The 23,856-nt window shown below is 43.0% G+C and overlaps 1 protein-coding gene and 1 long non-coding RNA gene across 26 annotated transcripts in view; one reads left to right on the top strand and one right to left on the bottom strand.

The window, feature by feature from the left end:
• Positions 1 to 227: 227 nt before the first annotated feature.
• Positions 228 to 14,882, top strand: LOC143274089 (uncharacterized). The gene is made up of 3 exons (XR_013052517.1): positions 228 to 386; positions 9,032 to 9,130; positions 13,141 to 14,882. It is a non-coding gene; the product is annotated as an uncharacterized LOC143274089 (long non-coding RNA).
• Positions 2,500 to 23,856, bottom strand: part of Dcaf1 (DDB1 and CUL4 associated factor 1) — a 76,413-nt gene continuing 55,056 nt past the window's right edge. For 2 of the 25 annotated variants that reach the window (XM_076575475.1, XM_076575477.1), the window contains exons 18-25: positions 22,563 to 22,796; positions 22,062 to 22,155; positions 21,166 to 21,270; positions 20,680 to 20,753; positions 20,075 to 20,176; positions 14,601 to 14,642; positions 9,318 to 9,570; positions 2,500 to 3,502 (exon numbers count right to left, since the gene is read on the bottom strand). In XM_076575475.1, the coding sequence (XP_076431590.1) occupies positions 3,444 to 3,502; positions 9,318 to 9,570; positions 14,601 to 14,642; positions 20,075 to 20,176; positions 20,680 to 20,753; positions 21,166 to 21,270; positions 22,062 to 22,155; positions 22,563 to 22,796 (963 nt within the window). In that variant the 3' untranslated portion in view covers positions 2,500 to 3,443. Of the gene's footprint in view, positions 3,503 to 7,079; positions 7,311 to 9,317; positions 9,571 to 14,577; positions 14,643 to 20,074; positions 20,177 to 20,679; positions 20,754 to 21,165; positions 21,271 to 22,061; positions 22,156 to 22,562; positions 22,797 to 23,856 lie in introns of those variants that run through there. The other 23 variants (XR_013052506.1, XR_013052510.1, XM_076575479.1 and 20 more) reach the window with 19 other exon arrangements.

Genomic DNA, 23,856 nt, shown 5'->3' with positions numbered 1-23,856 from the left:
GGGAGAACAGTGCAATATTGATGCAGAGGGGCCTTGTGCATGACCTGTCCAGGCCCCCCTCTGGATCAGTCTTTAGTCCTGATGTAGTCTAGCGTCTCCATATCAGAGGCAGCAGCCTGATTCCCAGGGGTCCCGGAGGCAAGATGTTGGCATTCAGGGTGCGAAGCAGCCTCACTTGGTTAACTCTTCCTTGTGCTTGTGATCTGGGGCTTTCTTTGGTCTTTCAGGGCTGTCAGTAGAGTGAGCCTGTGCCAGTCAGACCTAGAGCTCTGTGGCAAACAACCAACCCCCAACTGCAGGACTCAGTGCTGCAAGGGGATCCAGTGCCAGGAAGATGTCCTTGATGAGTGACATAGTGTTCCGTGCTCTTGATACACAGAGATGAGGTAAGGAAATAGATATTGTGTGTGTGTGTGTGTGTGTGAAAGAAGTCACAGTTGCTAAATAATAGGCTAGAGCCCAGAGCCACATCAGCTCTGGTAAGAAGGAAACAGATTTGAGGCATCCTCAGGCTGGGAGGGGAAGGTAGCCTAAGTAGTTTTGGGCTCTGCCTTTGCTGTCTCAAGTAGGAAGCTAGATGAAGCAACAGGTGTCTGCACAGATCACAGCCAGGCTCAGAGTGGGACAGCTGGAGTAGTCCAGACCAGTCAGGCCTAGAACGGGAACCCTGGTCGGAGGTTCTGGGCCACGCCCTCAGGCAGCACCGCCTGGGCTCGGAGATGGGCCTTGGAGGTTGTGTGGCAGTCATGCCAGTCTACAGACACAAAGTCTGGAGACCGGGCAAAACAGGGACTTTCCGCTCCCCAGGCTTGGCTGGTGTTCATGAGAAATGAAGCATGGCTTCTCAACCTGTGGGTCACAACCCCTCTGACAAACTATTGCCAGAAAATATTTACAATTCATAACAGTAGCAAAATTACAGTTATGAAGTAGCAAAGAAAGTAATGTGATGGTTGGGGACCACCACACCATGTCCCACTGTAGGAAGGTGGAGAACCGCTGCTCTAAAGCGTTGGTGAGAGCGTTAATGTATCTGCCTATGTCTGCTTGAGCTGTGGCCACTGCCTTGGGATTGGAGCAAGCCAGTCGGCCTGGTGCCCCAAACCACTTCAGGATTCTTTGTTATACCACAGAAACCAGAGCAGGCCTCCTCCTGAAGGCCTGTGGCAGTTCTTGTGGAACTTGAACAGTGTCACAGAACAGCTGTTGTAGCACGCTGGCTCCCCATCTTCTTCCTAACAAAGCGGTTTCATCACCCAAGTGTTCCCTTCCAGGCAGAGGGTACTAAGGCACCCCAGCCCAGCTTCATCAACCCCGCTCGGAAAGGGGCGCCTTTGGCTCCACTGATAACCACTGTTTCTTGGTGAAGAACCGCACCCCTTAAGAGTAGCAGTTCTGTGGCCTCAGCCAGCGCCGTCAGCACTAAGGAAGGTGGGTCAGGTGGCCAAGGCCTTGTTCGATTGTGACATTGTCTCCAGTGAGAAAGCTAACAACAGGTACCCAGGGCCCGAGGTGTTTCATGAAAGCAAAAAACATGAGCAGACAAAGCCCCCTGGTTGGTAGTGTCCTCATCGCCTGTGTCTTCCTCAGTGACTCAGGTTCTGAACCCTAGTAGAACAAGGAAAGTAGATGTTTTGGTCTCATGAAGCACATTCCTAAGGGAGTGTTGCCAAGTCAACCAGAATTGTGCTTTCCTATTAAATGTGCCCATCTCCACCTTGGGAGGCCTGTGGGTGCTCCCAGGAGCTCCTGGCAGATGAGCTGCATTAGTGGCAATGCAGTTTTTCCTGCTTTCTCTTCAGCGGCATTCAGTACCAGCCGTCAGACTTCTAACCAGTTAATGCCAAGGCATGAAGCAAATGAGTTGCTGAGGCCTCGGCTTTTAAAGGAGCAGGATGTACCTCTGTGGTACAGGGCATTTCATGTGACAGGTTGTGTTCCTGAGTGGAGCAGGCCCTACCTACCCCTGGAGAGTTCGCCATCGTGTGTTGTTTACTTTATACCCAGAGCACCCTTCTCGGTAAAGGGAGAGGTGTCTCTGTGGCTGTGTAATTAACGCCTATGTAACAGAAACCGAAGCTACCATTAGGGCAAAATCAGAGAGAGAAATTCATGTTTTAATATTTATTGTGGGAAGGGAAGCGATGGGATGAAGAAAACATGAGCCCCTGATACTTTGTTAGTCTTAGACCCATGAAGTTTTTCTCCATATCCACCCTGACCAAGCCTCAAGTACCCCTCAACTTGTAGGACTGAAAAAGACCAGAACGCTCCTTACGGGTCCCACACACGGTAACAGATGCAGCCCTACTCTACTCCTCCGCCCCTCTGTGCCCCATGTGTCCTCACAAGGCCTCCAGCAACTCCAGGCCAGGCTCACGTGACTAAACCACTGTCTGCCCTGGGGGCTTGCTATGGGGGAACTCTGGCCTGGCCAGAACTGGGAGGAGCTGGAGAGGGGCACCCCACTTCAGTAAAAGAAAACAAGGAAAGGCCATAAACAAAGACAGACTTGTAGTTTATTTTGTATTTTTTTTTTAAATAAATACACTTTACATTAAAGAAAAAGACCTTTGATTTGTAATTTCCACATTGGGAAGAAAGGGAAGGAAAAAAAAAAGACTTCTGAAAAACTGAATCACAAAGAGAAAGAGAGGGAGTGAATTTATACCCCTAAAGTTCTCAACTCCACAAAACCAAGGTCCACAACTGCTGCCTGGCCACCAGGGGAGGAAGTTAGGCATCTTCCCAAGAGCAGACCTCGCCTTCCATTCCCACTCTGGCACAAAGAAAACAAATTAACTTGACAGCGTATGAGGCAACAAAACAGGTTAAAAAATCATATATTATATTTATAATAAAATATTCTTAATCCTTATCAATTTAAGAAACCACGATTTTCCTCTTCATTTAAATACGTATGTAAAAATGCCTCTATGTTGTTCTGTAGACGTCATTTTCTTCCAAAGAAAATGAAGTGCAGGGATAGACTGGCGGGTAGAAGTTCAGACCCTCGGTTATAAATGCCTGTTGCTTTTTTTTTTTTCTTTTTAAAGTTTTATAAAAAACTATTTCTTGTTCTTTAAGTAAAGAACATTATACAAAGAAAATATATTGTGAAATACCCAGAGACATGTTTGTTTTTCCCGTGAGGAAAGCTATGTCCGTCCTAGGAGGAGGGGACACAAACTGGGGCCTAGTCCCTGTAGTCTGTGTGTGTGTGTGTGTGTGTGTGTGTGTGTGTGTGTGTGTGAGTGTGTGTGAGACTGTTTTTTAGAAGGGCCCTCAGATTCCAGGGAGACTCTAAATCACAGTCCTCTGAATGCAGGGTACACAGTGCCTTAACAGACAGCCCTGGGGGACAGCAAAAGGCAGGTTTTCTGAATTCATTCACTCAGTTTCTCTCGCCTGCCAAGATTCTCTTCCAAGTGGGGACTGGCACATCACTCATTCAGAGATAAGATGATGTCATCTTCCAAATCAGAGTTGTCCGAGCTGTCTGCTGAAAGGTAAGAGAAGGAAGAGAGAATTATGTGCTAGGATTGTAGGAACCCTGCATTCAACACACTTATGCCTGAGCAGGGTTAATTACCACTTTCCAGAAAGTAGAAAACATACCAATTAACTCCTTGGAGCTGGGCTCCAGAGAATATGCCTGTTGCTGGCAACAATGGATACCCCTGGGACCTCTGATTCTCTTGCCTTTCAAAAGACCTGAACCTGGAGGCCCTGCTTCCTGCCTGGGATGCCCCAGAGGGATCAAGGGTCCTCAAGCCTTCACCTGGGGCACTGGCTGCAAAGGGGCAGGGCTGAGGAGCACAGAAGGCCTAGCCCTAGGCCTATTGTGTCCTTACAGCAGGATCATAAGCCTGACCCTAAAGAAGCACTAAAAAAGGAGGCTCATGGGCTACAGTGAGTTCTAGGCCAGCTGGGGTCTTTAAAACATAACCAGGGGACTGGGAGAAGGGGACAGGAAGAACCAAGTCAACAGTTCAAAGTAGCATACGCAAAGGATAAACAAGTGCAGAGTCCTAACATACGACATGAAGACAGTATCAATGAAATTATATTCTAGGTAAGACTAACAAGATTTTTTTTTAGCTGCTCTTGCCATAGGAAGTGGGTGATGGTTAGGTGGTAGGCATGTCCATTTTTCACTGTGGTAACCTTTTTACATAAATCCCATACTTTCATGATGGATATCTTAAATGTACATGCTAATTTTGGGGGAGGGGGATGTTTTGGCTTTTTCAAGACAGGATTTCTCTGTGCAGCCCAGGCTGTCCTCAAACTCACAGAGATCCGCCTGTCTCTGCCTCCCAAGTGCTGGGATTAAAGGCCTGCGCCACCACCGCCTGGCACTCAAAACTGATTTTTAAAAGCAGGCTGAGTCCCTTTCTCCAGTCCTCAGAAGCCTACAAAGGCAGACGATCCTAGCATTCAATCCTTGTAATGCAGCTACAAATGAGGAGGCCAGAAGGAGCGTGGAGACTAAGGCACCCAACTTAATGTGCAGACAAGGAATGAACTCATTAACATTTCTGGAATGATCTACTGAGGAATGAGACTAAATGATAGCAAAAGAGCCCCTCAAAGCCAGGTGTGAGGGACATTATTTATAGTCCCAACTCGAAAAGGTCAGCCTGGATGCTGAAACCCTCAAAACAAATATGTATCATGTCTATCTGACAAAAGTCAAAACTAGTAAATAACTCTCAAATATGTATCATGTCTATCTGACAAAAGTCAAAACTAGTAAATAACTCTCAAGGCCCAGTTTTTGTTTAAGAAGCTATGGAAAGGGGCCAGTCAAGTGTCTGAAGGCAAAGGCCCCTGCCACCAACCCTGTCAACTTGAGTTCTATCTCTGGAGAGAACCAACTCCACAAACTGTCCTCTGACCTCTACACACTACTGTGGAAAGCATGCTCTCTCCTTACATGTTCATTTGAACACACGGGTCTAGTGCCCGAGTAGGTAACGGCATCAGATCCCCTGGACCTGGAGCTACAGATGTGGTTGTGAGCCATCATGCAGATGCTAGGAATCAAACCCAGGTCCTACAAGAGCAAGTGCTTTAACCACTCAACCATCTCTTCCAGCCCCTTAATTTTTTTAAATAATAACAAAGCTGTGGAAGGTTCCCAAGAACATGAGCAACATAGCCCGAGCCCTGAAACACCTGGACTCTTGTATGTCCATGTGGAAAGGGGTACCCACAAGTACAAAGCTTCAACTGCCTCTCTAAGTATCAAAGAATTCTAGGCAAGGTAAGAAAGGAAAAATTCATGTTCCCAAATCTTCATTTTCTGCAAGATCCCTGGGGAGGGGGAAGAACAGTAAAATAAAAACAAGACAGCACCAACATAAGAATGTCCTTCAAGTAAAAATGAGCTGGGGGGAACTGGTGTCCCCAGAATCCAAATGGATACAAATTTGGCCCAACATGGCAAGGACTGAGAAGCACAATGGCGTGTCCACAGAATGAAAAGCTGACACTTGAACCTGAACAGACCACACCCCAGCAGTTTCTCTGAGGTAAAACTTCAGAAGGAAGAAGGCAGTGTCTGTCTACTCCCCGGAGCCACACACAGCACCTGTCCCTGCCGGACTCCTCTGCAGACCTCTACAGAATCCTCTAGTGACTGCATTATAGGCAGGCCAAAAATGCCAGGCCCACCTGCCGGAGAACCTTCCCAGGAAGCCGAGGGGTTCAATCCCCCTACCTTACTGCAAAAAAATGGAGTCAAGACTTATTAACTCCTTGTCACATCTAAGGACTACTCAGTAGGATCACAGCAGCCAGTGATCAAATGACAAGCCTCTTTTTATCTACCTGCTCTAACCTTTTCTCAGCCCCAAATGTTGCAGAGACCAAATCCCCCGCCTCTGGTCAGGACCTCCCATTCTGAAAGGTCTATGCAGCAAAGACAGATGAACTATAACCTTTCCAGTGTTCTGACCTGCTGTTGCCTTACAACATCCAGGCTTGGGAGCAAGGGGTCCCCAGAAGCAGACACATAAAGACCCTGAAGACATCATGCCTTTCTCTCAAGGACTAGGGTTCTGTATCTGGAGCTGTATCAGGTGTGGGTCTCTATGATTTCTATGGCTTTCACCATGCCCTAAAAAGGCCCCGTAAGTTCAGTAAGAGTTCCTCCAATCAGAATGAAGCTTGTAATGATAATACTTATAAATGAGGAGGTTAGTACAGTCTGATCCACAGATAGCCATGAGAGAGATATCCACGATGGGCAGCCCATAAAACACAAGAAGAGCAATCAATCTAAAGGATAACCTACAGGTGCCACCTCTGTGTCTCCCCTCCGAGTCCAAGCAGAAATACCCCCACGTCATGTATATGTTAATGTTTACACCCAGGTTACAGTGACAATATTCTTAAAACTTAATAGAATTAAAGTTTTCCAGATTACCTTGGTTTTGAGAGAAGAAATGTTCAGAACAGCAAAAGGAAGGTGTACTGTTACAAACACAAATTGAAAGGGTTTATATTCAAATTAAAAATGGAAAACCTGAAGCTGGGTGTGGTGGCACATGCCTATAATCCCAGTACTCAGATGATAAAGGCAGAAGGATTGGGGAACTTGAGGCCAATCTGGACCACACAGTAAACCGTGTTAGGTGACTAGGACAAAAAAATCAGGATCTGAGGAGATGACCATGCTGCCCCATATAAAACCAAGCACCCTGGGCTGAACCAGTATCTGGTGTCATAGTGCAATACGTGCGGGCAATGTGCATTAACCATGTGGTTACTGCTGCCCAGGATCCCCCCTTTCAAAGAAACACTTAAATGCTGCTGCCAGAAAAAGACCCAATGTAGAACTTAAAGTGTGTTTCATAACCAAAATGGATCATCCCAATAGAGGCAAGCTAGGACTGTACTCAGGGATCTGGAAGGCAAGTGGTCCCCAACACTGGGGATGTGCACAGTTCTATCAAAACAGCCAAGTCCACACCCTAGAAAAAGCTGGAGCATAGATCAGGCTCCTTGCTGCGAATAACACTTAAACCCATCTTGTCACCATGTGGGCGTCCCTGCTGCTCTGCCAAGACTCCTTCCATTTTTCTTTGCATTTAATGGGTAGAGGTTTAGAAACATTACAGAATAAAAAAGCCCAGATATCTTCACTCGTCTCTGTGGATTAAATGCACATTAGCACATCTATGTGTCATTTACTGTTGTAAAGCATGAGCAGAAGCTGGAACTGTCATCTGGATTGTTGGGACACGGCCACTGGTAGCAGCTCTGCTTTCATCACTGCCCCATCATGGATTAAGTACACAGCCCTGTGAATGAAGGCAGTTGTCAGGGTTAGAGCAAGGACGGGAAGGTGTCTCTATTTTTATCTTTGATCGGAAGCAGTTTTAGTTTCATTGCCTGGGTTATATTCCCCCCCTTTATATGGAGATATCGTACTGGTTAAAAAATGATGATCCAGTTCTTCAGAATATACAGTCTAGCCACCTCTTGCTATAAAGGAGGCCGTGGAGGAACAGGCCTGACTGAACAAAAGTGGGACACCCAATAATAGTATTGCAACCCTTGTTGGTAATACTATAACTCTGTTGTAGAGTCCCTCCTTCAAAAGCAGCTTTTGATTAGTCTGTCTAGTTTATCTGGGAACTTCTTTAAATCTTGTGTTTTGATAAAGTATTTTTTATTTAAAAACAACAAAAAACAAATGAAGTGACACTCTGACATGTGGGGATATCACCAGCTTCCTGCTGTTGACTGACCCCACCTCCTGCATTATTCAGTACTGTTATTAACTGAAGGGAGGTGTAATTTGTCTCACTATTGATACTTTGTTAAAAATGTCTCTGGGTCCTTCTTACCTGGCTCTCAGGTCATAGCCAGGAGCTAACCCAGAGAATCACCCCAACCTTTATCTATCTATCTATCTATCTATCTATCTATCTATCTATCTATCTATCTATTTATTTATTTATTTAAAACAGTAGGTAGGTAGACATAAGCAACCCCACCCCCACCAAGAGCTTCCTCAAATACCCTACGAGGACTTGCTAAGCAATCAACTGTCGGTCTTCAGCACTACCAGCACCTAAGAGGTATTTGTCCCAAAGAAAATGGACTTACATCAGGTAGAGAAGTATTGGGTATGTACAATACATATTACAGGAGAATCTATATTCGTATGCTCTGAAATCAGTCACCCGCCTCTTCTCCTACCAGGAAACATGATTATAAACATAAGGCCCTCTGATGAAGAAGCGTGGCATTTGCTTGGCCTAGGCCATCACAACACAACTTTCTGTCATGATATTAAATGATACAAATGTATGTGTTCCTGCTGCTCAGCACAGTAACAACATGTGGATACAGAGCATTTGGAAATGAGAAACTAATTTTTAATTTAATTAAATGTGAACACCCCCCTGTGATTAGTGGCTATCATTATTAGACACAATACCTACCATGCCTGTGAGAATGCTGGGTATGTTAGTTAGCTAAGTGAGACAGGACTCACTCCTCCTTCAGGCAGGGCAGCACACTAGCAGAAGTCTGCCAACAATGGCACTCTCACAGCAATGCTAACACGGGGAAGAGTGTGGTGGAGCGCAGTGTTTGCCCAGCTGCTGGTTGGTTTATTCGGGATTCATTAGCAAAGGCAGAAGATGGCTGCAGAAATCCACTAGTGGGAAATTACTACACAAACTGGAGTTTGTTCTTCAAACTTTGGAACAAGTGGGGGAGGAATGAACAAAACAGATGCATTTGTTCCTCAGCCTTTAGGGGAGATTGGCCAAAAGCAGACTGGAGAGGGCTCTCCCACAAAAGACCTTTAATTTGTATGCAACAGTCAAAAAGGCACAGCAGCCTGTGAGGAACTGCTTCTAACTGATTCCAGCCTGACACTCAAGTGACAGCTATGCTTTGCCTTCCTAAGACCAAACCTTTAAAGAAGGAATTCAAGCTATAAGCTCATACCTATTTTCTAAGTTTATCAGTTTATGTTTGGCCTATGACTGCTTTCTCATTATTACAGCAGAGCTGAGTGTCTGCAACAGACATCACAGGACCCAGGAAACAAAAAAGTATTGACTTCGTCTCAAACAAAAACGGTTTAGAAGCCTTTGGTTAAAAGGTAAGAGGTGGGAGCCAGATGGAATGGTTTATACAGTCTGATAGGAGAACAGGGGTGACTGATCCATCAAGGGACCAGAGTAGAGAGAGAGCAGAACCCACACACAGCTGTCTTCTGGACTGGGTTGGTACAAGAGGGGCCTGGCCCCAGGTGCCAAAGCTCATCCCAAACTCTGCCCTATACTTACTGTCGCCCAGGATCAGTTCCACTTCCTCATCTGCATCAGAGTCTTCATCTTCCCCCTCCTCTCCCTCCTCTAGAAGGTTCGCTAGCTCCTCATCAGAGGGAGAGAAGTCATTGTCCCCATCCTCTCCTGCGTTCTCATTGTTGTCGTCCTCCTCCAGTTCTGCCTCCAGCAACTGGTCAGTGTCAAGTTCATCTAAATCATCGGTGTCGTCATCATCTTCATCATCATCCTCTTCCTCCTGTTCTTCCTCTTCCTAGTGAGCGAGCATGAAGTCCATTAGGACAGACAGAAAAGCTTAACCCATACGGGCCATCTTGTGATTCCTATCCTGGGGTGGGCAGCGTGTGCAGAGGAATAAACCATTTGCCTGATGATTGGGACAGGCACACATGTTCGAGACATTCGAAAAGCCCCTGGATTACAGGCCCCTTCCACAAGGGCATGCTGGTCATGTAGCCCTTATGCAAAGAAACAGAAAACCTGCCTCATATGTGTCTAAAGCCACCAAATAGCCTTCAAAGACTAGGGGGACTCTCACTTTGGTTGATGGCAGAAGAGTCCCCCTAGTCTTTGAAGTGAAGAACCTGAGCTCAGACACTGGAACAAAAGGTTTTCCCTGAATTCTAAAGTCCCATGTTCTAGCAAAACAACTGGAACACAGGCGCTGAGCTGCCAGCTCCTACATAACGGGCAGATCCCTCGCAGAGCTACTCAGCCTTCAGTATAAACGTTTCCACAAACCAGGCACACAAAACAGAGCAAATAGATGCCTACTCTTTCCTGTTACAAAGCAATCAATCAATCAATTAATAATGTGCCAGAAAAACACTGAAACATTTTCTCTAGGCATTCAGGACTCGAAATATCTTGTCACTCACTTAAAAAAAATAAGCACTTTAGCCAGGCAGTGGTGGTGCACATCTTTAATCCCAGCACTCGGGAGGCAGAGGCAGGCGGATCTCTGTGAGTTCCAGGCCAGCCTGGTCTTCAGAGCAAGATCCAGGACAGCCAAGGCTACACTGAGAAACCCTGTCACAACAAAACAAAACAAACAAAAAGTGCACTTTGTTGACAAGGCCTTGGGTTCAAACTCCAGCAGCACTAAAAAGAAAAAACAAACAAACAAACAACAACAAAAAAAAACCCATAAATCACAGCTACAGTATAAGCCAGACTTGTCAACAAGCAGCTCTGCTTCTAGGCCTGATAACCCTGGAACACCATTAAAGACTTTTAAACACATACACGTTACTACAGGTGGGACCCATGTGCAAAACAGCACACACATGGAGGTCAGAGGATAACCTCTGGTGTTGATTCTCATCTTCCATCTTGTTTAAGACAGGCTCTCTTGTTCTTCAGCCACAGTTTCTAGTCTGGTCTGCAAGCTTCTGGGGAGTCTCCTATCTCCACCTCCCACATCACTACAGGAGTTATGGGAGTGCAATTTAACCAGCTTTATGTGGGTTCTGGGGATTCAAGCTCAGGTCCATGCTTGTTTGGCAAGCACTTTACTCACTCAGCCATTTCCCCAACCCAGAGAGACTTCTTCACAAGCTGTATGATGCAGCGATTTAGACTTTTGAACAATTTATTACAGCTACATGGTAGAAACTAATGATATCCAGTAATCCTAATGTGTGCCAGTATGTGACTTATACGTGTGTGTGTGTGTGTGTGTGTGTGTGTGTGTGTGTGTGTGTGTGTGTGTGTGTGTTGCATGATGGCTTGAGACCACTATTCTACATCTTTGGCTACAAATCACTTCCAGAAACACAAACTTGATAGTTACTAAGCATTCACCCGCCTGAAAGGAGCTAAAAATGTCTGGAGGAAGCAGTGAGGGAATAACACAGACAAGCTCACACAAATAAAAGAGAAACAAGAGGGAGTCAAAGTCAGGAGACACTCAAAAGTGCTAATCAGATAATAACTTCAGTCCCTTTGCAGGCACATTTCCATGGTCTTGACCAAAATTAACTCTCATCTATTAACAAAGAACCATCATTAAAAATAAGCAAAGAGGAAATAATACAGGACCATATGTCTCTCTCTGGTCGTCATGGAAAAAAAAAGATGTTAAAAATTTTAGACAGGTAAGACCTGTCAAAAACAAATAAACAAAAAATTACAATAGCACAACTCCCAAGCTTTTTTTTGGGGGGGGGGTGGAGACGGAGACAGAATGTATGGGGCTGGAATACAAATCAGGATATCATTTATACCAGGCAAGCACTCTACCACTGTATACCCCCAGCCAAAAACAACACAACTTTTGTTTGGTTTTTCGAGACAGGATTTCTCTGTGCAGTCTTGGCTGTCCTGGAATTGCTCGGTAAACCAGGCTGGCCTTGAACTCACAGAGATCTGCCTGCCTCCGCCTCCCAAGTGCTGGGATTAAAGGTATGCACCACCACTGCCCAGCATCGACATTACTTTTAAAGGTCCACAGTTGAGTGGATATGATAGCTGCTCAACTAGGTATTGGTTCATCAGCAAATGAAAGCATGGTAGTTTCCAAATCAAAAGTGATGCTGGAAAGTAGATAAAGCAGGGGTTAAACTTCAGCATCTACAAACCAAACCTTTTAGGCTTAGAGTGTAGACTCATTAATTCCCCTCCAGGTGGAGGGGAAGGTAGACTGAGGAGGAAGTTAGACACATTATGTAACTCACTGTCTCTATACTGAATAACCAATGCTGGTGTGTGTGTGTGTGTGTGTGTGTGTGTGTGTGCGCGCGCGCGCGCGCGCATGTGTATGCTGTGTCTGCACAGGTGGGCACGCCCATCTCAGCTGAATAAAATTCTAATCTGAAAACTGGATCATGGAACAAAGGCTCACAGACCTACCCAAATGCTGCAGCAGAATCTAAGCCTGTGCTGACCCCAGAGACTCTGAGGAAGCAGCATTTAGAGCAATCACTGTGAGTCACAGACCTGAGACAGCAGAGCGCCTCTCATCTATCTAAAGGTTTCCACTGGTTCTAACGTCAAGTGTTGGCTTTTGTTCTTCTAATTCACTGTCTTCACTGAGGATTTAAGACAGTTTAGAGGAACTGAGAACGAGGACATTTTAAAAGCTACTAATAAGTTTTATAACAGAATGAAGTAAACTCTTTTCTCTCTGAATTCATCTCAAATCAATTTCATGATTATCTAAAGCCCCAAAGCCTCCTTCAAGATCAAAGGCAAAAATTCCCTCCTCTGGCCCTAAATGTGACTTTGGCAAGCTTCCTGCTCTGGGCCTGAATCCACCTTGAAAGCCTTTTCCCACAGATGTGTTTTTCACATCCCTGCCTCAGATACCTTCACACTTCCTCCACTGCTGCTCACTTCTTAGGCAAAGAGACTCAGCTCCCCAAACCTGACACTCTCTTCTCATTAGTCCTCTGCGTTCCACCTGTCTACTGTTGAAAGGTGACAAACCCACTACTCCACTTGCTCCCACTCCACAGCGTACACCATGCTCAGGAATAGGGCTGCCTCCACTAAGCTCTAACTCTATTAGCATGAAGTACAACTGTGAGGTCATTTTTAAGTGGTATTTTATTTGTTGTTTTGGTTTTTTGAGACAGGGTCTCACTATGTACTCTGGCTGTCTTGGAACTTACTTTGTAGACTACACTGGCCTTAAGCTCACAAAGATCTGCCCGCCTCTGCCTTCCCAGTGCTAGAATTCAAGTTATGCACTTCCATATCTGTCTAATTGAAGTGTTTTGTGTGCTTCTGTTTTCTTTGTTTCATGTATGTACAATGTATCTAAGCTTGGGAAGTGCTTGATGCACATACAATGTTTACTGAGTTTGCTATTCTTTTTTTGTAGGCACAGAACCCTTCCTGCAGAGTATCCAAACCTGGAACAGCAACCATCAGGCTCCTCTGTAGTAAATGTCACCAGTCAATGCTGGCATTTAAACTAGCAGTGAATGTCACCAGCCTATCTTGGCTTCTAAACTGTGCTGCTACCCTGATTCTTGTTTTTCCCCTAAGCATATACTTTTTCTGGCTGCATATATCATCTCACACATAAATGTAAAACTCAAGAGTTTTACAACCAAAATCTGCCTACTAACAGCATTCTAACAGCATTCTAACAGCATTCATCCCTCTTCTCTCAGTTACCAGGTCAAAATCTGAATTTCAATTGTCCTGCTTCCTTGGCTCTACTTCTAGTTAACTTGTTTCTCAAAAACCAGGGTCCCCAATACCTCCCCCTTCCCATTACTGCCCTCAACTGCAGCACCACACTTCTGCCCACCAGCCCACAGGTCTCTCAACTCTGTATGGTCTATTCTCTTTCATAAGCTAAACATCCCAAAGGATCTGTGACACACCCTACAATACAGAACTGCAAAAAAAGCAATGGTCATTTACTGTAAATCTATCAAATGCCAACTTCTCTGAATCTCAGTTTCTTATTAAAGAAGTTCAGATTAAATCAGGTCTCCCTACCTACCTCCCATGTGTGACCATCAATCACTTGAGAAATGTTTTTCCAAAACATGTACTTCCTAACCCCCAGCAAGGATGCAGAATGCTAAGTCAAGTCTTCTGTCTTGTTTTTAAGCCACTACAGTCAACAAAGTTGGCCTCGATGGACTCAGCCTGAGCGCTGAGACTAAAGGCATGTACCATCACGCCAGGAAGTGGGTTTTTCTAGATGAAGTTTACACAAGTAGAATTGTGATGTGAACCCCTAATTAAGAACCATGTAAAGATGCCTGCTCAAGTACTCACAACTCTCAAGCTCCACTTTTCTGTCCACCTCACCTTCCCAAGGACAGAATCATGGAAGTGAGTCCAGGCAATGCCTGCACTTTACACCAGACTGTCTGGTTCTTCAGGATTTGTGCAACATTTTCACATGTGTGCTTAACTTATTTAGTGTAGCATCTGTTCACAGATAATTTGGAAATTCTTCTTGAACATCTGTTTATAAGAGAAATGGCTTTTAGCCTATATTTCCTTCCAAAATATAACCAGTCAGAAAAAACAAAATTCTGGCCATACTAAGAACAGTTAATCCAAAAACCAGGATAGTTTTTACAATGTAATGAATTCAGATGCAGGCCTACAGTCTGATACTTCATGTGTCATATTTGCCTGCCTCACACTCATACTTTGCACCTATTATTGGATTGACCACCATAAAAGTCTACAGGTTTGTTCAGTGTCAAACGTGGTCTTTCTCTCCTTACTAGCAGAGTTTAACTCAAGTACATTTTTTTTTTCTTTTTAAGGAAAAAAATATAGAAAGAACCTTTCAGGAGTCACTACATTCACCTCTGGCCAGGGGTGCAGTTGGTGTGGACTCACCATCCGCTTCTGGGCAGTGGAGAACACACACAGGAAGCACAGCAACAGTGTGTCCCAGATTCAAAGAGTGGAAAAAAGAAAACATTATTCCCTTGTTCAGATTGTTCTTTATAAATTTAAGGTTAACAGTAATTAACTGACAACTACTGACTTTTCAAAATCTAGGAACAATGAGCAATTATTAATTTTTGGCTTCATAATTTTCCCTAAAAGCCAACTGCAAAGTTGACTTGACTAAATAAATGTTTTAAAAACACAAACACCAAATTTTGAATGAATAATATGTACTCTAGCAGGTGACAGGTTCATTGGTGTTTTTATGAACTGGTTGATGCTACACAGAGTAGCTGCCTCAGGACCAACTATGCATGGTTAAGTCTTCCTATACATTCCATTCATCAACATGATGAACAGCTCATCCCTTTCTATTGAACATCCATACTTACTTAAGCCTAAGGATAAAGGGTAACTTTTTCATTCACATATCATGTGTATATGTGAGTAGAGACAGAAGACATCTTGTGGGAGTCTGTTCTCTCCTTTCACCACATGGTTTTGGTGTCATCATTCATCTCTCAATAACTACCATTTTATATAGATACTTTACAGTGGGCCATTTTAGCAAATGGAAACCAACCACTCATTATCCTGAGCTTGTTTTGCTAAGGTGAAAAGGCAAATTCAAAGGTGTTGGTCACAGGTGCTTGCATCTCTAAGCCACATGACACACCCAAACCATCTGAGAAGACCAAAGAGTAGGTAGCAAGACCAGGACAAAATTTTGAATAGCAAATAACTCATAGGAAAATGAAAAGTCTAGTTTTAAAAATCAGGTGAGGCATATAAACCCAAGTGTACATTTAAAAATTCAAGATGGCATAAAGAAAGGTAGTGAGGAGAGATCCAATGGGAACAGTAAATACATCACACTGTCACCATTAAGAGTCTACAAATAATGTGAATCAACACAACAATATTACAAAGTAGACTTACTTGATATTATCCCATCCCAAACATCTCAGATCAAAAGTATTCAGTAATGGATGTCTTTCAAACTTGAAATACAGCAGGTGGTAGACCACCAGTGGGATATCAGTGTGCACTGAAATTAGCCTAAATCCTGAGAAATCTGAAAATATTACTAACTTGCCCATGCCACCGACCTACGCTTACAACAAAGCCCCTCCAAGATAGAAAGCTTCTGCACTCTTCTACACACTGGGTACCAGGGGTACTTGCTAGAGTCCACCTAACTATTGGACATTGGTGTCCTTGTAGAGATAGCCTCTATTTTTCCTTCAGAATCAGAAACTCAGAAGCCCTTACCAACAACCTATCCTCATTCCAGTATATTTCTCACTTAATATTCACAAGTTAAGCAGAATTCCAGAAAGAGAATTGGTCTTTTTGCTAACACAAGCTCCCTGGAGAGTGGGAAGAGGAATAAAATACTTAGGTTAAGTTGATACTCCATGATGGTCCCTTGCTTCCAAAGCCAGCAACCTATCCTTGGTGCCTTTGCCTCTCTGACTACCCCATGTACTCAAGAATGAAGCCCTTTACCTCCTCCCAAAGTGTCTTGGGCAACCCTAGCTTCCTTTCAAGCTCCACCTTAAAAGACAAAACACCAGGCCTCACTAGTTCCAAGTGATGATTCCCAGAGAAGACTACTAGCCACAGTCTTAAACTTCACAAATATGAAGGGCAGGGATAATGATGTTAGACGAAGAATTTAAAATATACCTCAAGTTTGCTTCAGATTTAGTTAACATATATCCCAGCCAAGAAGCCTGAGACAGAGCTAATAGATGGTATTTATGACTAAACCCATGAAGGAATAAGAGTCTATGAGTGCCTACACCATTGCTATATACAGATAAATGGCTTGACAACTCCACCTTCTCTATTTACTTACCAAGAATAAAATATTTACTAATTCATTTGCTTTTGGAGGTAGGGTCTCAATATGCAACCAAGCCAGTCTCAAATAAGACTGTCCTGCCACAACCTCCCAAGTACCAAAATTACAAGTTTGTACCACCATTCCCAGCCACTAAATCTCATTTTATTTCATGACAGGCAGCATGAAAAGTATAGTGTCTAAAGCAACAAAGGGAAACAAGAATAAAAGAATGACACTATTAAAAAGCTTGACTTAAGATGACAACAAGATAGCTCAGTCATTGAAGACACTGGCCACACAAGCCCTAAGAAGGAAAGAAGCATTCCACGAAGTTGCTTTCTGACTCCATATGCACCCTGTGGCACACACACTCAATATACCCCACCTGTCTCAACACACACACATTAATAATGATTTTTATAACTGTTCAGAACTTCTCAGGGAACTGGACATACTAGCTCTTGCCTATACGAGGGAGTCAGAGCCAGGAGGATCAGTTTGTCATTCTCAGTATATGACAAGTTCAAGGCCAGTATCAACTACGTGAGACCACCATCTAGGAAAGGAGGGAAGGAGGAAAAGAGGAAGCAACTTATCCGGCATAGTAGTGAATGCTTGTAATCCTAGTACTCTGAAGGAAGGTGGAGACAAGAGTAGGAGGTCAAGACCATCTCTGGCTACACAGTGGAATTTGACAACAGTATGAACTACACAAGACCCTGCCCCAAATCTAAAAAAAAAAAAAGTGAAACCCACTCAAACCAAGACATGATAGCTTATGCCTTATAATCTTATAATCTTAGCATTCAGGAGACTGCCACAGGACTGCCACAGGATTGCTATAAGTTAAAGGCCAGCCTGAGTTACAGAAGCTCTACTTCAAAATTAAGAAAAAACATGCCGGGCGGTGGTGGCGCACGCCTTTAATCCCAGCACTCGGGAGGCAGAGGCAGGCGAATCTTTGTGAATTGGAGGCCAGCCTGGGCTACCAAGTGAGCTCCAGGAAAGGCGCAAAGCTATGCAGAGAAACCCTGTCTCGAAAAAACCAAAAAAAAAAAAAAAAAAAAAAAAAAAAAAAGCACAAAAACCAAAAATAGGTATAGCCTATGCCTTCAATTATAGCAGTCAAGGCAGAGGCAGGTGGATCTCTAAGTTCAAGGCCACCCTTGTTAATATAGTGAGTTCTAAGCTAGCCAAGGCTACAGAGAAAGACTCTATCTCAAAAAGAAAAAAAAAAGGGGGGGGGGACCTCAGTAAGAAGAAATTCATTCAAGACAACCACATGAAGTTTAGAAAATTTGGTATCATTTCAAGCTATGAAGAGTAGTAATATATATAATCAGAATATAGCACTCAAGAACATATTATTCACCTGTTTGACAGAGGAAAAAGAAGTCAGAACTGAACACTTGGCCCACCCTAGGAGAATATCTTACAAAGGAAAATGCCTCTGATCAAGCAGCTGCTAGATCTTAATGAAGACTCTTCCTAGTGATTTCAGCCCTACCCAGAAACAGAAGCACAAACACACTTTTTCTTGCTCCATTCAAAAACTCCTATCTGAGGACTACCCCTAAGCAGGCTTAGCCACCTGGAATATACCACCCAAACCAGCAGAAACCAAGAAAGCACAAATGGGGTTCTAGAAGTGTGTTTTCGAGTTCTCAAACCAGTGTATCTCACTCAGGTGTCCTGTATCATCTTTCAAGTTCAGACAACACAGTATTCAAAAACATGCTCCAAGTTAGGGGACAGCTCAGTGAGGTAAAGTGCTTGCCTAGTGTTCAGGGAGCAGATGATACACTAACTAGATAGCCCAACAGTGAAATAAATCCCTGAATTTCAAAGCAGCACAAGAAAAAGCCTTTGTTTAGTCAGTACTAAGGTCTGTTAGAGAAAAATGTGAGTCCTTAGCCCACTGCACTCAGAAAACTACTGGGTTTTGTTTTTTATTTGTTTTGTAATTTTGCTTTGGGATTTGATTTTGTTGCTCTTTTAACAAGGTATGGGCAATTTGTTAGATCCTATGTCAAAGTTTAAAAAAGGGTGAGGGGCTGGAATATGCTTAGCATGTAAAAGGCCCCATGTTCAATCAATCTCTGGTACCACAAAAGAAACAGAGAGAGCATGCACAAAAGGGAGTGAAGGAGAAAGAAAAAATTTACTTAAAAAATATTCCTGCAAATGTAAATGTTGAATACATGCTATTTTGGATGGACACTAAAGAAAGGAACTTCAGTAGCTCTGACCACAGAGCCTGATGATCAAAACAGGAGAGTGATGAGGGCAAGAGCTATTGCAATACAGAGAGGGCACAGTTCTTCACATCCTGCGGCACATCTCATCCAGGGGACCTAAAAGTCCCTCACAGAGGACCAAGACTAAAAGTGAAGAAATTAACTCAGGGTCTGGAAAAAGGTTATTTTACTGGCCCTCATTATCTGTAGTGAGAGGAAGTCAAACACTAGTCCTTCGAGTTCAACTCGGCATCAACTTGGCAGTCAATACTCTAAAGATCAGACAAAGGAGGTGGACTCATAAGAAGAAGGCTGTGAGCCCAGCAATCAGGAAAATCCACTGATGCTCTCAGGTTTAAGACGCTCTTCAGAACTGAAACCAACACAAACATCTACAACATAAATCCCCCACCTCAGGAGAAAGGTAAAGCTAAGACTGTGGGATATAATACGACCTCTGTGTATTTATGTTTAAATTTCTCCAAACCATTAAAATGATCTTTACCTATTCATTCCACTCTTACTATGGGAGTGCTACCTGATCACACTGTCAACAGGATATGAGAGCTGCTTATCTCTTGTGTACCTTATTTACATAAGGTGACAGGGTGTGCACCGCAGTGCACATGTGGAAGTCAAAGAACAACTTAAACAACTTAGAAAAATTGGTTTTCTTCTTCCACCACATGAATCCAGGGAACTGAATTTGGATCAACAGACTTGGCAACAGGCAATTTTAACCAATAAGCCATCTCCCTGACCCTATGGGAGCTGCTTTTCCTGAAGCCCAAAAGAGACACTATAACAGCATGGAAGTAAAATCAGAGATTTCTAGGCTGTACAATGTAAATGGAACACAGGATCTATAGGTACTAGGTTATGTTGTTATTCTGGTTTGGAATTTGTGCATTGGAGACATGATCTCACCAAGTAGCTCAGGCTAGCCTTGAACTAACTCACAGTGTAGACTAGGCTGGCCTCAAACTCAAATCTTTCCGAGTACTGAGAGAGCAGGTAGACAATACCACCCTTCATCTGTTTAAAACCCTGTACTAACGACAGGTAAGTTTCCTGTCCCCTTTTCGTTTTAAAACTCTTCAGTAAAGATGAGTGTTTTAATTCAATCATTTAAATAAAAAAATGTTTTATTATAACAAAAGTGCACTTTCTATAAGTTTTAGACATATTAACAGGTCTTCCAAATATGGCAACATGTAGAAGACTTATCTTAAAATTCCCTCCAACAAAAAACAGAGCATGTACTCCTCAAAGCTTTAACAGAAATTTCCAAGATCACTGACCTGGTCCTCCTCTTCATCTTCATCCTCTGCCAGACGCTGCCTGCCCACTTCATAAAGCCTGCATACTGTGTCCATGTTCAGGGCATCCATACTGCCTTGATTCTAGAATGGAAAAACCGTTGAGAAATAAGCAGTGAGTCGGGGGGCCATATCCATACCTCAGCTCTGACAGGTGCCCTTTTCCTTGATCCTGTAACTATCAAAGCTTCCAATTGCTATAATTATTTGGCTGGCTCTGAATATATATACTGAGGACAGGTGGGAAAGAGATGGTATGGGAAAGTTTAGGCAGTGGTAACGGTAAGCACAGGAGAAGCTACTACCGCTGGAACAGGCTCATCTTACTCTGATGAGACACAAAGACCCCCTCTGAGAAAGAGCAGTTTGAGTCCAGGAGCTAGGAACTTATTAAGGGATTTTTCTCACTGTTTCTCTTAGACTATGCATCTCCCAAGCCCTATCATTGAGTACGTTATCAGTAATCTATCATCAAGAATATTACTTACTAAGGATGCATCTGATGTCACATAAAATGGCTAAATATAACTTGGAAATTGTTTTAAATACCAGAACAATAGAAAAGAGTCTCTGTAAACCTCCCTTACCTCAATGACAGCAAGATAACAATCTTTGGTGTCTGTACACAGGTCAAAGATGTTCCGTTTCACATCAATAGTTGCTGAAAAATAGAATGTGACTGAAACTTAAATTACTGCTATTGCCTAAAAAAATTATTTTGCTCACGGAAATTAATTCAAGTTCAATATTTAGAACCTGATAGATGGCTCAGTGGTAAAGAGTATATCCTCAAGTTTAGTTCTCAGCACCTATGTAAGATGGTTCACAACCATCTACAACTAACTCGAGGGCATCTGATGCTTCTGGCCACTGTGGGGACCTGCACTCACATGCACATACCAACACATAGACACACACATACAATTAAAAATTAATTTTTAAAGGTCAATATTCATAGATATTTCTATAACTTCTTGTTAGTAAAAACGTCCTCCTGGAAAATAGAAGTTCTTAAGGAAGGCTACCAAGACATGAAGAAAACAATGATCAAGTGCCTGCCCTTTCAGGCTTACCTATAGGCTTATAATCAGTTGCATTAAATGTTCGGAAGGATGACCCAAAAGGGCTTTTCATCCTCTCTTCCAATAAGTCATCTTCATCATCTGCCTGCAACATTGCTGATTGAGAGGGAGAGTAATGAAACATTATTAAGAATCAGAAACACTACTGAACCAGAAGTGAGGAAAATTAAAAAGGTCAATCAAGATTTTAGTGATTACCCTTGCAAATAAATTTATTCTGCATTTAGTTAGTTCTTCTCCAGGTTCCTCATGACATATCCAACCCATTGCAGCAAACAGTACTCTCCATCTCTCAGTAAGTACTGAAGCCGAAGTTTTATAATATCCCAAGAAAACAAATACAATAGCTTTAAAGTTTTGATTTTCAGTTTTTTGAGACAGGGTTTCTGTGGAACAGCCCTGTGTGTCCTAGAACTCACTCTGTAGACCAGGCTGGCCTGGAATTCACAGAGATCTGCCTGCCTCTGTTTCCCGAGTACTGGGACTAAAGGTGTGCGCCACCACACCTTGCTCACATATTTTTTTTTTTGGTTTTTCGAGACAGCGTTTCTTTGTGTAGCTTTGCGCCTTTCCTGGAACTCACTTGGTAGCCCAGGCTGGCCTCGAACGCACAGAGATCTGCCTGCCTCTGCCTCCCGAGTGCTGGGATTAAAGGCGTGCGCCACCACCGCCCGGCCATATTTCTTTCTATACGAATTTATTATCTTCAAAATTAGTTGCGTTTTATCCTGATCAACAAAATTTTTCATCTTCTCTTTTGTCACCATTTGTTCTATCTTTTTTTTTTTTTTACTTTTAATTTTCAATTGCTTTTCACAAGTGAAAAGTATTTCTAAACATGTGCGAGTGTAGAATAGGAAAAAGAGAATGAAGTAAAAGCTTATTACCTCCATACATCACTGTCCCAGTGTGGTTAAACACCACACGACATTGATCCAGAGCAGGAACTGTGTGTAAAAGATGGAAAGTTCGAAGGTCCCACTAGGAGGGTGTGATTAAGGGAAACTATTTTATCCAAAAGTTGAGAGCTGATTTTACGAAGATAGGACCGAACCATGCTTAGCAAGCACTCTGCCAACTAAACTACATCCTAATCCACAAAGGCTTTTCTCTGAAGTATCATTTCTTCTTCTTCCTTAAATTTAAAGTACTTCCTACTAAATTTAAAGTACCGATACTCTAAATGCCAACACCCATTACTGACTGATATTCCTGCAAATAATCCCATATACATAAACACTACATGAGTTCCCTTCCTCCCAAAAGTAGCAGCTCCTTCTCCTCTTCTCGGGTCTAGCAATAACTGATTTCCACAGAGCAAAAGTAAAGTAATCCGAAATAGGTAACAACAAATGGAAAGTAAGACATACAATCCCTTGTAAGGATACAATCTCTGTATTGATGATGACCTCCAGCCCATTTGGATGGAAAACACCACTGATATTCATGTTGAACTTGTCAAACTTGTGGATGGCCTGTGCAGAGCGGACATCCCAGAGGACGCCATCATTTAAGACAAGATCATCTGTAGGATTAAAGGTGGCACAGTTCCTCTTGTAGTTGTTGGCAAGATCTGGGTTAAATAGAGTCAACAGCTTGTTGCCAGTCTGAATATCATAAATCTTTAGAGAAGAAGGGGCGGGAAGAGAAAAATCAGACCAATCTACGCAGTGACAGGTTTAAAGAGAGACTGTGAAATGCCTCTCCATGTTCCCAAACCCCAATCACAAAAGTCCTGACACTGTTCAACTGAAATGCTCAAAAGCACACCCTCTGAGCCAAGGTAAAGTGCACCAGTTCCCATGTGAGCTTTGAAAAGTCCCTTTCCAGAGTAAAATGAGAAGTCAACCGAATTAAGGATTTAAGATAACAAACCTTTTCTTCTCTTTTGAAATAACAGAAAATGATTCCAAGGTTAAAACAAAGGAATTGTCATCACAGATCAATGATTAACCATAAACTACTACTCAAAAGCTATTGATGAAATACTTGGGTTTTTTTTTCCCCCTTAAAATTCCAGAGTGTATTTTAGCCCCATCATAATAAAAAGTTCTAAAGTCTACAATTTACAACTGGTGCACAGACCAGATCTTTCCCATTAACTACAAAGTTGTAATGTTTCCAAATATTTAAAAAAGATCCTCCTCTGATATAAATAAGGAAACACCATAAAGAAACAAACAAGCCCAGATCACGGACAAGACAACCATTCTGGTCTCTTCAATTTTCAAAGTCAGGAAAACTGGAGGAAAGATTCTTGACTTTAAAACATTTGTAAGATATAACCCAAATGCATCCTAACTAGATCCTGGTTTTAAAAACAAAAACTCATGTAAAGCAAAGGATAACCAGGCTGCAATCCACAGCCCCAGAGAAGCTAGGTAACAACGAGGACCCTAAGAGGGACGCATGAATTTCCCTGGGAAGGGGAAATAGATGAGAGAGATCTCCTGAGTAAACTGGGGGGAGTGGGGAAGTAATGAACGAGCTATCTTGATAGAGGGGGACATTTGAGGTTAGGGAGAAACCTGTTGCCAGGGAAACTCCTAGGAATCCATAAGGATGACCCCAGCTAAGACTCCTAACAGTAGTGGAGAGGGTGCCTGAACTGGCCTTCTCCTGTAATTAGATTGGTGACTACTCTGTCAACAGAGAGCCTTCATGCAGTAACTAATGGAAACT

The sequence above is a fragment of the Peromyscus maniculatus genome, chromosome 7 (assembly GCF_049852395.1).
Source record: "Peromyscus maniculatus bairdii isolate BWxNUB_F1_BW_parent chromosome 7, HU_Pman_BW_mat_3.1, whole genome shotgun sequence".
In the NCBI taxonomy this organism is placed as follows: Eukaryota; Metazoa; Chordata; class Mammalia; order Rodentia; family Cricetidae; genus Peromyscus; species Peromyscus maniculatus.
This window is presented reverse-complemented; position numbering and strand designations above follow the sequence as displayed.